Below are 14,652 nucleotides of genomic sequence, written 5' to 3'. Positions count from 1 at the left end.
GAATAGATGCAGTTCTGAAAACAAAATCGTGCAATTTGCAGCAATCTGGACTGAGCGAGAGGAGACCCTGTGGAGCGCAGGCAGACAGACAGAAAGGGGTGAGACAGACAGAGTGAGCCCATCTGTGCGACTTAAAGAGACACAGCCAGGGAGTGGCCAAGGGCCAAGGGCAACACATCCGGAGAAGGAACCACACAACTGAGCTAGGGGCGCTGATGGGTGGTGGGTGGGTTTCAGTGGTCTAAACCAGTCTCTCAAGAGTTGTTTTAGAAGTAACAAAATAGGAGACTACATCCAAGAATAGCCGAGATAAGTACCAGGAGGATTACTCCATGGCTTGGAGGCCAGCCGCACATGCTAGGGGAAAAGGCAGCTCAGATAGAGAAGGGAGCACCAAATAAAGAGTGTTGGGAGGTTCCTCTCAGGATGGGAAATGCGTGATGAGAGTAAACTATAGACAGAACAAGATTGCCACTCAATGTCTCTTTTGCAAACCACAGCACTCAGAAGGAGAGAGAAAGCAAAAGGAAATACCCTGCCACAGGGGTGGGATGGGGTGGGGGGATGGGGGTGGGAGGGATATTGGAAGCATTGGAGGTGGGAAATGGGCACTGGTAGAGGGATGGGTATTCGATCATTGTGTAACTGAAACCCAAGCACAAAAATTTGTAAGTCTACAGCTGTACCACATGGCGTTTCACTAATGAAAATTTAAGAAAAAAAAAGAGTTTAAGAAAGATAACTGATTGAGAATTTTCTAATTCTCGTTCTCTCCAGAGTCACACTGATCTCCCAAAACTATTGCAATAGCCAATGCTTAGCAGTATATTTGCAAAGCACCCAAAGTCGCCTGAAGGCCAAAGGACTATGTGCCATGAATTCTCTTACTTCTGAAGAGGCGCGATGAAGTGCGGGCCTACAGGACAGCCAAACCCGATTCCCTGGAGGAAGCTGTAGCCAAGCGCTGTGCCAGGCAGACTGGGACCCGTGCCATGCTGGACACTGAGGACAGTGGAGGAGAAGCTAGGGGCTGCTGAGACCTGCTCAGGCAGGAAGACCCAGGCCCTGCAGTGAGCTTGACAGGGGCAGCACCTGCGCTAAGCCCCCATCCAGGCCCTTCCCACCGCATCCGCATTCGCTGCCTTCCTGCCCAGCGCCTCTGTGGTATGGGGCGGGGCAGGAGGGCTCTGCACAACCCCCAGGCTCAGCACTGGGGAGGGAGCCCTTCGCTGACACACGCTGTGCTCCGAGCAGAGGAGAACGAAGCAGGGCGCAAGATAACCGAGACAATGTATGGTTATTCCAGGAAAGGGTTGTACTCTGGTTCCACTGATGTCCGCCCCACTGGCCAAAGGAGAGTTCAAGGTCAGCAGTGACAGGACAATAGATTGCTTTCTTCAGGGAGGATTGCGATTCCACAGCAAAGGCTGAGTGTGAGCGCTTTTCACACAGCAAGGGTAGGACACAGCCCTGTGTTTAAGGACTAGGGAGAAAGAAGCCCGTGGGGAGGGTCCGGGAGCCCAGGTGAGAGTGCTCAGAGAGGAGGGAGGAGCAGGGGAATGGGGCGATGTGTTTTTCAGTTGGGCATCCCGATTTACAACACTGCAGTTTGGGAACAGTGTTGCTGCAACATACCCACTTCTGAGCATCACATCCGTCGTCACAGTCATCAAACTCCGAGCCCCACTTAGCACTCACTTCTGTGGGTGGGCTCTGGGTGTCTGTTCTGTTGGCCACTGTTACTCACTTAACTACGTTCCTTCGTGCTGCATGTGAGAGATCACTCCAGACTTGTCTGCCCCGACTCACCTCTCTGGGCACAGTGCCCCCTGTCCCAGAGGCTGACAGATCTCAGGGCAGTATCCGTGTGTTCTGAGCATCACCCAGTATGGCTGAGGTCATGAGCTGTCAATCAGACAGACACTTCCCTGCACCACTGCCTCCTGGGAGCACTGGAGTGAGGAGAGGGAGTTGGGCCTGTCAAAGGCTGCCAGGCCTAGGGAATGGTGGGTCCCCAAATCACCCCCCGGAAGTGGGATGTTCTGCAATGAGCAAAGATACACGTCCGGTGTCTGAACTGAAAGCATTTCAGCTCTAGTAGCTCCCCCCGCCAGGTACCCCACAACCTCATGTCTCCCCAGCACCCTGACCTGCAGATCCTTCATGCACAGCCAGTGAAGTGGGAAACTCGGAGAGGGGCTGCCTGACGTTTCCAATTCCCAAACCCCATCTGGCTTCTCAGCCAGCACCAATGCCAACTGCTCCTGTGTCCAGGGCACCCTATGCCCACCGCACCATCCATGCCTCTCAGCCAGGAGCCCATCACCCCAGAACGGCCGCTCATAGAGCAGGGCAGGTGGCAAGCTCGACTTTCAAGCTCCTCGGGTTGCTGACAAGGCAACTGTGTGGGCGGGGAGGAAGACCTTGGAGGGGGGTTCGCGCATCCTCCCTACCTAGGTGGCTCCTGCCAGCCCCGGCTCAGCCTCAGAGGCCTTGAGACAGGCCTTGAGACACAGACGCGAGCCAGCGCTCGCCACATGGCACAGCAGCCCTGGCCACCTACACACACTCAGCTCTGCCCGCTGCGACTTCCAGCCCTTGTGCAGTGTGAATGATCAGCGCTTCTCCTAATGGTTACAGTGCTCCTACGCCCCGTTAATTCTTCGTCTCTAGTACCAAAGGGCTTGGGTTCAAAGGCTGTGAAGTCCTTCTCTGGCACTCGCACTAGAAGACACTACAAGGATTACAAGTCCTGGCGACAAAGGTGCAGGAAATGCTCTGTGCAGACTAGAAGACACTAGGAGGATTACAAGTCCTGGCGACAAAGGTGCAGTAAATGCTCCGTGCAGAATTCTGAGCTGGCTACAAGGGTCAAAGGACAGACTGGGGGGCAAAACAGAAGGAAAGGCCATGTAGCTCTGTGTTTCCCCCTGGCTTCGTTTCTTGGAAGAGATCACTGCCAAAGCCCGGGAGGCTCACGCAGGCGAACACGGCCACATCTTCTGTTCCCTCAACAGTGACTGAGCAGCTGAGGGAAACCGGTTCACCAAGTGTCCATGACAAATCCACAGCTTCACTGCGGCCAGCGGAGCCTCCTGCCAGAAGCCTCCCCGAGGGCCTGTTTCCTAGGAGGCACGAAGGACACGCTGCTGAGCAGCAGGACGAGTGGGATGCCCAGCCCAGAGTCTCTGCTTGAGGCGGAGTCCGAGCCCCAAGGCCACTCACTCAGCCTCAGACTCTCCGGAACTGCGGGGCCAGAGCCTGCATGAGGCTGCAGGCCTGGATGTAGGCGCTACGGAACTTGGGTTTTCAAATCAGTGTAAGATTTCTTTTCAGTGCATGTTGGACTTCTGTACCTGTCTTCTGTACCCAAGGTCGTGTCAGAATGTCTCAGGGAAAAAGGGGTCCCCAATGGACAGAGGCCAGAAGCCCTGCCGAGCTCAGATAAAGCTGATCCACTGACCATCTCACTACTCGCCCTGGCATCTCCTTTCAGGCCCTTATGAAGAGATCCACCCTTTGCTCGTAGGAATCACTGGACCCGGAGACTGAGGTCCAGCATGAAAACTCAAGGATCTGAACATAGAAAACCACAAACTGATTAGAGTACTTCGTTTTCAACTATGACAAATCCCTATATTAATATAATATGGTGAAAGTAAGTAAAATCAAATCAAAGGCTTTGACTTTCATTTTTGTAGTTATTTAACTTTATTATATCTTAAAATCTGAAATCTGTAAAACAGTATTTATACAAACACCTGAGGACTGTTCAGTTGGGCACAGCATCTTCTCACAAACAGTTTGAAAGAAGACCAGGATTAAATTATAATTCTGTCTTATAACAAAAAATGAATAACATAGACCAAACCACCCTTTAAATAGTTGCATTCATGTATAAAGTACATTTGGTTTTCCAAAAGTGAAAATGTACATTCTTGCCCCTGGTGTCTCCTTCTGGGGCAATTACAACAAATGGCTAATACTTTTAGCACAGATTCTCATAGCTTATAAACATTATACCAAAGTTATACAAAGTAAAAACATACACATTTAGCACCATTTTCCCTTGAAAGTTCTAACTTTAAAAATCAAGATCAAAATGTAAGTCAGAACTAGTATACCTTCCAATATTTAGCAGAATAAATGGCTCAGAACTAAGCAAATTAACCAGAAACATTGCATAGGACAGAGAACTTCCCTGTATGGAAACCAATCTCTGGATTGTTTCTTATCCCCTGAAGACTAAGCTGAGAGGTACTAGTTAATGATAGCAAATGATGCATATGGTTTATTACAGAATAAAAATACCTAACCATATATATAGTTGGTCATTACCTCTGTGGCAGTACAAAGTGCCATATTAAGTTCAAAAAGAACAGATTTACTTGCTTGAATACCTACAGATATAGAATAATATATAAATATGGTATACTCCATATGAGGAATAAACCAGACAATAAAATATATATTTTAAAATTTGGGGCACAGGTGTATTCATATAGATATGAGAAATGAATGTGTAGTTTAAATGTCTAAGTTTAGCAAAAATATTAAGAATTTAAAACAAAGATTTTGTTGGAAAAAATGTAATGAGACTCCATCCAAACCACCTTTGTAGTATAATATCTCCTGCATAAAACAACTACTCTATCATATAATTGTTCAAAAGATGAAAAGAACATTTTATGAATGTTCATAAGTTTCCTTTTTCTTTAAATATGAAGATATACAACATATAAAGAAATAATGAAAGGAAAATAATTTATATGGCTATTTCCTTTCTGAAAACTGGTAGGGCACAAACAGAACACGGCAGTAACAGACATAAAACATTTTGGAGAAAGAGATGAATGCTACAGTTGTATTTTAAAATTCTTTTCTAAGGAAAACTTTTCATGAGATTCGTTAGAAAACTTGTCAGTTACTGATACTTTCCCCTTTGGGATTTAGCTGTTTTGGTTCTATATATAAAGATCAACCAAAATCAAAGATGTCACTGTTTTCTCTATACAAAATACATTTGTAAACTATACAATTAGTAAAAACCATACAGAACTGCCTATTTAAATATGCTAATATATTGTAACATGACAAATGATCTTTAAAGAAGTAGACTGGACTGCAATGTATTTCTGCAATTCTAGATATAATGTGTTTTTTGTGTTTTTAGAGGAATGGACTAAAAGAACAAAAATAGCTTTAAATAAAAAAGGTAACAGTACAACTAAGAATTATATCCAGTCTAAACTTACACATTTTTTTCAGTCATATTTTCCTTCTTTAAGTTTTTCAACATAGTAACATAGTTTTAGGGCTGGCCCCAGCTTGAGCCCCAGGTACTTCATCACAACATCACTTTTTAGTAGTAACAGAGCCTTCCCATCAATTTCCTAAAGAGAGAAAGAAATTATAATAACTAATAATGCTTTCATATTTTGCCAAGAGTTATTCACATATAAGAGCATGTAAAATAGAGCAACTGTGCATTTTAATAGATTCACTTAAAATGCATTTATTTCCTAAAAGCTATTAAAATGTGCTCTATAGGGAAATATAATTGCAATTTATAAATTCACTTCAAATTTTAAGAAAAGGAAACTTAAATCTCTGAAGAATAGCCTAAGCACAAAAATATCTCATTTTATATATACAGTATGCTGAATTAAAATACTATGTATCTATGGGCTGGAGAGATAGTACAGCAGGTAGGGGACTTGCTTTCCATGTACCCAAACTGGTCCCAGACATCCCATATGGTCCCTCCAGTACTGAGAGAAAAGATTCCTAAGCATAGAGCCAGGCGTTGCCCCTGAGCATCATGAGGTGTGGTCCCAAAACAAAAACAAAAATAAAATATTGTACATCTATAAGAAAGGATACAAAATTCTGTGTTGTAGAGATATAATTGACTTTCACTGACTTTCTTCAAAAGACTAGGAATATGACGGCGTCTGCATCATGCAAACCCCAAATCACCTCTATAACATGTTGTATTGATGTGAAAAGCTAATCACTTGTCTGAAGCTAATTAGATCTTAAGACTAATTATTGGTTTTCTTTTATTTTTCTTCAATCCTTCACTTATTTTAATTAGCCTTAACTCTAGCTTTTGTCAGGTATAATCAGGGAAATCACTCCAGCAGCCTTGTAAACTCAAATTATTTTAGATTTTTCTCTGAGGCAAAATAGGCTCTTACTGCTTACATTCTCTGAGTTGCTTATAGTCCTTATTTTTTGCTGTGTTCCCCCACTCAATCTGGGCTGCCACAATCAGATAGACAGAAAGTGCAAGGACACGTTTTTTTCCTTGCTCTGTAGTGAAAACCTTGGCAGCAGATAAACGGCTGTAAGTCTGTCAAATAGATGCATAATTACTGACATTCTTAAATACTGGCCATAAGATACAGCACATATTTGGTCATTAGTGAGACCAGAAAAATAGATGATGAACACAGTACTTCACTGATAGGAGGCATTTTACAATTTTTTATTTCCTAATTAACTGGTTTGGGATGAAAACATGTTTGGTAGTCTTGAATACCTATTTAAAATAAATAAAGCTTTACTTAATCTTCTCCCGTTTCTGGTTTCACTGGGCATCACAACAAGGATATCCTGCCACAGCTTACGTCAACTCCATCCTACTCTCAGGGGAACAGGGAGCAGATGGGGAGGAGGAGCCTCGCAGCTGTTGTTACAAAGACCTGAAAGTGGCCAGTCTGAATCATCTTTTCTTGAGAATTCAAGGACTTGTAGTGTGTTAGGTACTTGGGCAACCATTTTAAACAGATTACACCTCTACTCTGAAGAGCATCTAACACAAAATAATCCTTCTCACCCATGAAAAACTCGGTTTACCAGGTTCTCACACCGTACACACTAATCAGTGTTCAACTGAAAGCTCCACAGAGGCCATTCACAAAAACATTATGATAAGAAAACTGATTAAAAGATACTTTACATGCTGTCTGAAGAGGTCAGTAAGGGAGCTTGATATCTGAGGATCTTTGTGTTTCATATACTGGATCACTTCATCGACAGTCCAGGTTGAAGGGTCCTTGGGGAAACCTTGTTTCAGGACACTGGAGTCCAGTACAACTTCAGTGAGGGGGAGGAAAAAAACACAACATATCATACTTGACCTTATCATTATCCTGGAAGGAGAGACATTCTTAGGGAGTAAATAGAACCTTCAGTTAAGTGCCCCAAAAGCACCCAGGACACTAAGAATAAAATCTAGTGAAAGCCTAGACAAAGATGTACTCAAAGGACTAGAGCACAAGTTTTGCATATGGGAGCCCCTGGTTCAAGTTCTAGCACTGTCTGGTTCCACAGGTACGACTGGGAGTGGTCCCTGAGCACTGACTGCCTCAGGAGTAGGCCTTGAGCAACACTGATATACCCCCCTCACCCCAAAAGAAAAGGCTGATCTGAAGATAACTACCCAGGAGAGTCACATCTGAACTCCCAGCAAACAACTGAAGTAGACTTAGAAGTTACCTTAAAGTTTCAAAGATAGTGAAAGACCACAACAGGCAAAAACAGCAAAAGAACTGTTACTTAGGTTAAATTAGATTTTTTTTTTTTTTTGCTTTTTGGGTCTGGGTAACAGCTGGCGATGCACAGGGGTTACTCCTGGCTCATGCACTCAGGAATTACTCCTGGCGGTGCTCCGGGGACCATATGGGATGCTGGGAATCGAACCTGGGTTGGTCACGTTAAATTAGATGAATTAAATGAATTAAATTAGATGAACATTAAAAAAAGCTATTACTTTTTTTAAGTTTTTCAATGACTTTTTTTCTTTTAGTCTACATTGGGTTTGCTTTACAAGCTAACACAATAGAAATCTGCTAATTTTTAGTTTAATAATTATTTAACTTTATTTAATCCACAAACTGCCACAATCCTCATTATCGTCAATGAAGCAAAGTTCTTTTACCAAATCTTTACTAAACGTCTGCACTATGAATATTTTTGACATCACTTTACTGTCTCTCAAGGCTCAAATGTGTATCTGAGTTTTGAATCAAGGCCATGTTCTGTTTAGGTAAGTGAGAAGTATCTTTAACATTATATTGAATACCTCTTTCAAGTTTAATTGCATAGTAACGAGAATTCTGCTTGAAGGTTTCTACATTTAAAAGACTGAGACATGAAACTAAAAAATTTTAAGTATTCTTATCTGAAAAAGTTTTAGTTGTGCTGCTCACTAAGTTGTGCTGAGGTATCTTTGTGTTCAGACAAGTATTCATTTGTTTGTTCAACTCCCTAAACATAGTGCATGATAACAGAAGTCGATTTTGTAGTTAATTTTCTAGGAAGATTTGTTTCTCTCACCAAGGACCAATACCGCATATCTGAGCTTTTTGCATGGGAAAAAGACAAATGTATACCTTCTTCTTGCCTATCACCTGGGAATTGGCTACTTTTTGAAGCATTCTCAGTATTTGCCCAAGAAAAGAACAAAGTGAAACAGAAGCTAAAAAAATTATTTAATAGACAGTATGTTATGTATAGTTCAGAATTTTACTTTTTACAGTATTACTTTTCTGTAAAATATATCCTTCCTCTCATTTGTCAGAGATTTTTAAAAAAACTGGCCACGTCTGCCAGGAAATATTGCTGGGCTCTATCAACCCAAATGATTGTATAGACGACACGATCCCAAATTTACCCGGTATGAGACAATCCCAAATTTACTTGGTCTACCAGCCAGTTTTCAGAAAAGAAATCATTTAAGCACCCCCCTGCTCCCAGAAATCAACCTCCTTTAAGTGAACAGAAACACCCACCAGTGCCCCCGCAGGAGCGGTATTGCCCACTTTGGGAAACACTGGCATAAGTAGTGTTGTGCCTAAGACATTTTAATAATAATTTAGAGTCTTTTTAACTCAAGGAAAAGTAAATTTACTAAAATATGGTATTGACAAGATTAATATACCTCTACACTGACTTATGCTTTTGTGAGATTTCTGGCACGGAAATCTAATTTTATATTAAAACAAACTGTAGCATAATGTATTTTTAATCTAACCTGGAAAAAATTTAATTGGGCCTACATCTTCAAAACAACCAGAAAAGGTTGGAAACATTACACATTAGTGCTGTTCAAATAATTACATGAAACTAATTATGTGAAAAGTAAAGTACAGTCATACTTTCTCCTGAGTGACCTTGTTTTATATACACTAGGATATTAATAAATATTTCTGAACTTAATAAAATTAATGTGACTTCATTTTATTTGATCCCCAAATGATGTTACATGATCTCTTTCCTGTAATAAACAATAATTTATTTCACTTAAGTAATAAATATGCTCACATAATCTCCTGAACAATCAGGGGGTGGCTTTAGTTTCATGTACTAGGTCTAATACTTTAAGAAAAATAAGATATTTGTCCCTCTAGATAATTTCCAAATGCTTTCCTATGTTCTGTGGATGAGGGAAGCAAGAGCGGTTAGAGCAGAGTCCTGGAGATGAGAGCCTGGGTTCAAGGACCGGCCAGTCACTTTCTATTCGAGGGATCTTAGTCAAATGTTTCTCAGATTTCTCAACTAAGAATGTCTGATGCATCTGCATCTCAAGAAATAGATGTAAGGGTGTAGCATGTGAAGCACTACAAAATATTATGTATAGAACATGTCAGATATTTATAAAGATTTCTATTAAATTACTAGTTGGAAATGGTAAATATTATTAGTCTTTCTGGTCCTAAGACCAGAAGCGAATGTTCTCAAGCCCAAATACAGGTTACTTTGGGATAGTGGTATTAGGCATAGATACTTGGAAGCAAGATATTCTGCATTAGAGGTAAACTTTCAAATCCTTTTACTCAGAAAATCTGGTATTCAAGTTTATATTTTATGAAAGTATCTAGAAATTAAGGGAAAATGAAAAATTAAAATTAAGGAATAAGCTATCCTCACCTGAAACAAACTATATCACTTTAAAAACAAAACAATTAAATAAAAACAGACCATCTACACAGAGGGGGGGATAGAGGAGATAATATTAAATGTTGCCCTTAGATAATATCCATGAACGGCAAGAAAGTTTCTCAAGTTCCCATTTTCTTAACTCCTCAACCTTGCCTATCTGGAGAAAAAGGAGAAAACTCACTGCTACCTTTATGTCCTATTCCCATGCACCTAAAAAGGATGCAAGGTAGTAGCTATCTTTGTATATGAAAGCTGCCCTGACTCTTCCCAACAGACAACAGGATGTTGACCTGTTTATACATGCCATGTCTTCCCAGTCGGTCTAAGGAATGCCTGAGGGTCTGGAATGAAGGGAATGGCTGCAGTAATATCTGGGAGCCATGTGCTGGATGGGGCCAGGAAAAGTCTGAAGAGAAACCAGGAAGAGGGCATCAGAAGTGGGAGAGAATCATCTTTCTAGACCCGAGTCATGAGAAATTTGTGAGTTGAGACTGCATCCAAAAATGATAGATTATAATGGAATGAGAACCACAAATACAAAAGTTCCTCTCAGAGACATCATCAGTGATACAAAATCCCCAGAAATACTTTAGTGATGCAGTGAGGAGTGGAGTATCCGCAGAGACTGGCCCTATAGTGAGTGAGTGAAGGGGAGGATCTGACCTCAATTTTGGCACTTTCTGCTATGTGATACACATTCTGGAGTATACTGGGCATGGAAACTTTAAGGGGAAGGATTAAAAACACTGACAGAGAATTGCCATTTTAGAATATACCTTTGCTTCTTCTTCATTTTTGGGTTTTAACTTCATGCTAACTGCTCCTGGAACATGATTTGGTCCTCACTAGTAATAAACTTGAGGGGCCTAGCAAATTTGGAGTAAAATTCTTGAAAACAGTAGTATGAGAGCTTATAGGACTTCTGCAGGCAGGATTAAAATAATTCACTGGACTTAGTGTTGGGTTCTTGGGACTTTCAGTAAGCTCTCTGGGTATGCCATTTCCCTCAGAAAACAAGAATTCTTCTATAAGAAAATTTGAAAGACTAAAACTTGAAAATTAGAAAAATTAGAAAATTAGACTAAAACTTGAAAAGACTAAAACTTGAAAATTAGAAAAAACTTGACAGACTAAAACTTGAAAATTTGAAAGTCTTAAACTGTCTTCAAGAATAAAGCTCAAGGGGCCTGAAAGAAAGTGGGTAAGGTGGTTGCCTTGTACGTAGCTGACTAGGATTCAATCCCTAGCACCCCATATAGTCTTCCAAACTCTCCAGGAGTAATCCCTGAGCACAGCCAGGTGAGGCTCTTCCCCCGCACGCACAACAGTCTTAAAACTCAAATTCCCTTGAAAAGCCCAACCCCTGTTAATCTCCAAAAATTTATTTAAAATCAATCACAAACTCTACCACATAATACATGGGCATCCTCTACTTGGCATCTGTATTAATGGATACTGTCCTAAAATCCAAATTGATTCCATGACATTACCTATATTCCTCACAGCAACTAGCCGTGGATGGGGTTTTTCACCAAAGCTGTGAACACTTCACTAAAACATTCTTCTTGTTGTTTTATGCAGTACTGGGATTCAAGTATTCTACTGCTGAGCTAAATCCCCAGGCTTAAGGGGCTGGAGCGATAGCACAGCAGGTAGGGCATTCACCTTGCACGCAGCTGACCCGAGTTGGATTCCTAGCATCCCATATGGTTCCCTGAGCACTGGCAGGAGTAATTCCTGAGTGCAGAGCCAGGAGTAATCCCTGTGCATCGCTGGGTGTGACCCCCCCCCCCAAAAAAAGAAAAGAAATCCCTGGGCTTAAAACACTCAATTTTTAAGAATGCACTTCTTGGGGCCACAGACATAGTACAGTGGGTAGAACATTTGCTTTGCACATAGTGACCCAGGTACAATCCCTGACACCATACATGGTCCACTGAGCACTGCTAGGAGTGATCCCTGAGCATAGAGCTAGAAAGAGACCATGAGCAACACAAGATGTGCCTCCCCCCAAAAAAGCAGTTCTTCAGAATTATCTATTATGATCATACGTTGGTTTATAACTTTTGCTTAATACTAGAGTACTTAAAACTTTCATTAGGAACTAGGTTTTATTTTAGCCTATTAGCTTTTTTTTTTTTTTTTTTGCTTTTTGGGTCACACCCGGCGATGCACAGGGGTTTACTCCTGGCTCTGCACTCAGGAATTACTCCTGGCGGTGCTCAGGGGACCATATGGGATGCTGGGAATCAAACCCGGGTCGGCCATATCCTATTAGTTTGGAAAATATTACTATACTTGCTTTTATCTAAGGATAAACAGTAACTATGCATTTCTAAATGAAATGAAGTGCTCAATTAAACCACCAAAGATCTGAAAGACCTACTAAACCTAATTGACAATCTGATTTGGGAAAATACACTTCCCTTACTCACCACCCAAGAGAATAACTAAGTGATAGTAATAACTGTTATTCCCAATCCTTGTGAGTAAACACTAATTACCTTTAGAGGCATACATATTTGTTTTGGTTAGTTTAGGAGAGAGTGAAACATAAGGTGGAGATTGTTCAGAAGGTCGTTTAGTAGTTTTCTTTTCTAAGTCTTCTTTATCTGTTTTCAAAAAAAAGATGTTTGTGGTAACTAATTAATACACTTACACATTGTCATATCATCATTGTAAAATACTTGTTCCTCAATAATTTGCCTATTATAACTTCATCAACAATGTGTCAATTATGTGTTTTTGAAAAACATGTTTTTTTATTCTCACTACAATCATATTCAATAGTCAAAAAGCATTTTCTGAAGAGTATAACTAGCCTTCATTTATTCTGAGGTAATCACATCTCTAAATATTTCAGGATGCAGTGAAGTAACTACAATGAGTCTTAGAAGGCCTGAAAAAACTTCTCCCAGGAGCAAAAAAAGATAATGTAAAGAGAAATACAAAGGACTTCCCAATTGAGAGGCAACAATCCTGACTGAGGGGCTACCCATACAACTCTATTGATTATATTGATTATTGACCATTAAAACACTTTCATTTCTACCTAAATGACTACTATTTAAGACTTGATCCTGTAAGTAAAGACAGCTCAAATTACCAAATAATCTCTAAACAGCAACTGATACCTTGATCTAACCTCCAAGTAAAAGGAAAATTAAAGTAAGATAGAAGTCTCAAAAGTTTGGTAACAGACTTCTACAGAGAAGGCAGATTTTGATAGGAAAGGACCAGAGGCAAACTCCATTTGTTTCAAAAACGTCTGGGGACCAGAAATACCTCTCAAAATCATCTGACGAGCAACCCTTACAGTCGTTTAGTTACCGAATGATTACTAACCAGCCTGGGAGTTCTTATCATTTGATTTCATTTTTAATGATGGACTACAAAAACCAAAACATACTTTAGTGAATAATAAATATTTCTCTAATTATTCAAATTCCAACAAAAGGAAAAGCCAAGAGAGGGTGGGGTCAAAATGGCTGAAAAGAAAAGGATTTGGATCTGAGTGGTCCTGTGGCACACCAAGACAAAGAACACAAACAAGTGACTTAAACACAGAATAACATACAGGTCCTGCTGAGAAAATCCACTGGAGACTCGAGCCTCGGCTTCCTAGCCTCGGGACTGAAAGCTGGGAACTTTGCACTGAGACAGGAGGAGAACCAAATCCCCAGCTTTAAATCTTGACTCTTAACAAAACCTGAGAGGGAAGCAGCAAGACATAGAGCCAGAAAGCTAGAAATCCAGCAAGAGGGTGATAGGCCCCAGGAGGAAGTGACCAGAGGCTAATTTCACCACTTCCAGCTAAGTGAGGAACAGCAGTGGGAAGAGATACCAGACTACACCAGACCAAAAAATAAACCAGCCCACACCCCTCCCCAACACACACCAGACTGATTGTAGGAGGTGGATTAAATGCAGGCTTTCTTCAGTAACGAAGGAAAGCTGGCAGGAGCCCTATCTCTGCTCTCTGCGTTGACCATTTGGTTAGAGCTCAAATCTGGCAAAACTCAGGGTGGGACCACCCTGAGGCCAGCTGGAGCTTGTAACGCAGAGTGCAAGGTTATGGTACATGCAAATATCCTGATACCGGGGCCCCTTGGGGTTATAGGTGCTATAACACTGACTTAAACAATCTTAGGGATACTCACAGCTGACTCAGAAAAGCTTGTAATCAACCCCAGCTGCATTATAACTGCTATAGGTCACATGTAACTGCATATCTTCAGTGACCCTTTAGGCCCATGCCCCTCAAAGCACGAGCCCTTGATCATTGCTCAGGTCAGCTCATGCTCGGATTGCTACTCCTCCCACCAGGCTAAATGAAGAAATGAAGAATTCACGGCTTCAAAAAAAAAACCAGCTCTGCAAAAAACACTACCTGGTGTTTTATAAAAGGCAAAGAAACGCCACAGGGAAACAGAAAGACACATAAAGTAGGGGGGAAAAGAGCAATATACGGGAATCAGATAAACTCAAGACATACTTGCTTTACATTTTAAAGGGGGAATAAATGTGTTACTTCTGATGTATGATACAATGGTACCCTCAACACAAAAGCACTTAGGAAAAACTAGCAAGATGGAAATGGAAGCAGATCTTTATGCAAAAAGTTGGGAACATATTGCAAAAGGAGAAAATAAGAGAAAGCCAAAGTTAAACTGCAGAAACACTCAAAATCCTTATAGAGAAATG

The 14,652-nt window shown here is 41.2% G+C and overlaps 1 protein-coding gene and 1 non-coding gene across 2 annotated transcripts in view; both read right to left on the bottom strand.

Annotated features, from left to right (window-relative positions):
- Nucleotides 1-3,706: 3,706 nt before the first annotated feature.
- The window catches only part of SCML2 (Scm polycomb group protein like 2), a 92,156-nt gene continuing 81,210 nt past the window's right edge, over nucleotides 3,707-14,652 (bottom strand). The window contains exons 12-14 of the mRNA XM_056131193.1: nucleotides 12,453-12,560; nucleotides 6,965-7,101; nucleotides 3,707-5,393 (exon numbers count right to left, since the gene is read on the bottom strand). Of these exons, the coding sequence (XP_055987168.1) occupies nucleotides 5,265-5,393; nucleotides 6,965-7,101; nucleotides 12,453-12,560 (374 nt within the window). The 3' untranslated portion in view covers nucleotides 3,707-5,264. The remainder of the gene's footprint in view (nucleotides 5,394-6,964; nucleotides 7,102-12,452; nucleotides 12,561-14,652) is intronic.
- On the bottom strand, nucleotides 6,239-6,372 carry LOC130039448 (small nucleolar RNA SNORA31). The gene has a single exon (XR_008794874.1). It is a non-coding gene; the product is annotated as a small nucleolar RNA SNORA31 (small nucleolar RNA).

This window comes from Sorex fumeus, unplaced genomic scaffold, assembly GCF_029834395.1.
Source record: "Sorex fumeus unplaced genomic scaffold, SorFum_2.1 ptg000086l, whole genome shotgun sequence".
Taxonomy (NCBI): domain Eukaryota; kingdom Metazoa; phylum Chordata; class Mammalia; order Eulipotyphla; family Soricidae; genus Sorex; species Sorex fumeus.
Note: the sequence above shows the minus strand (reverse complement) of the source record. Positions and strands in the feature narration are given on the sequence as shown.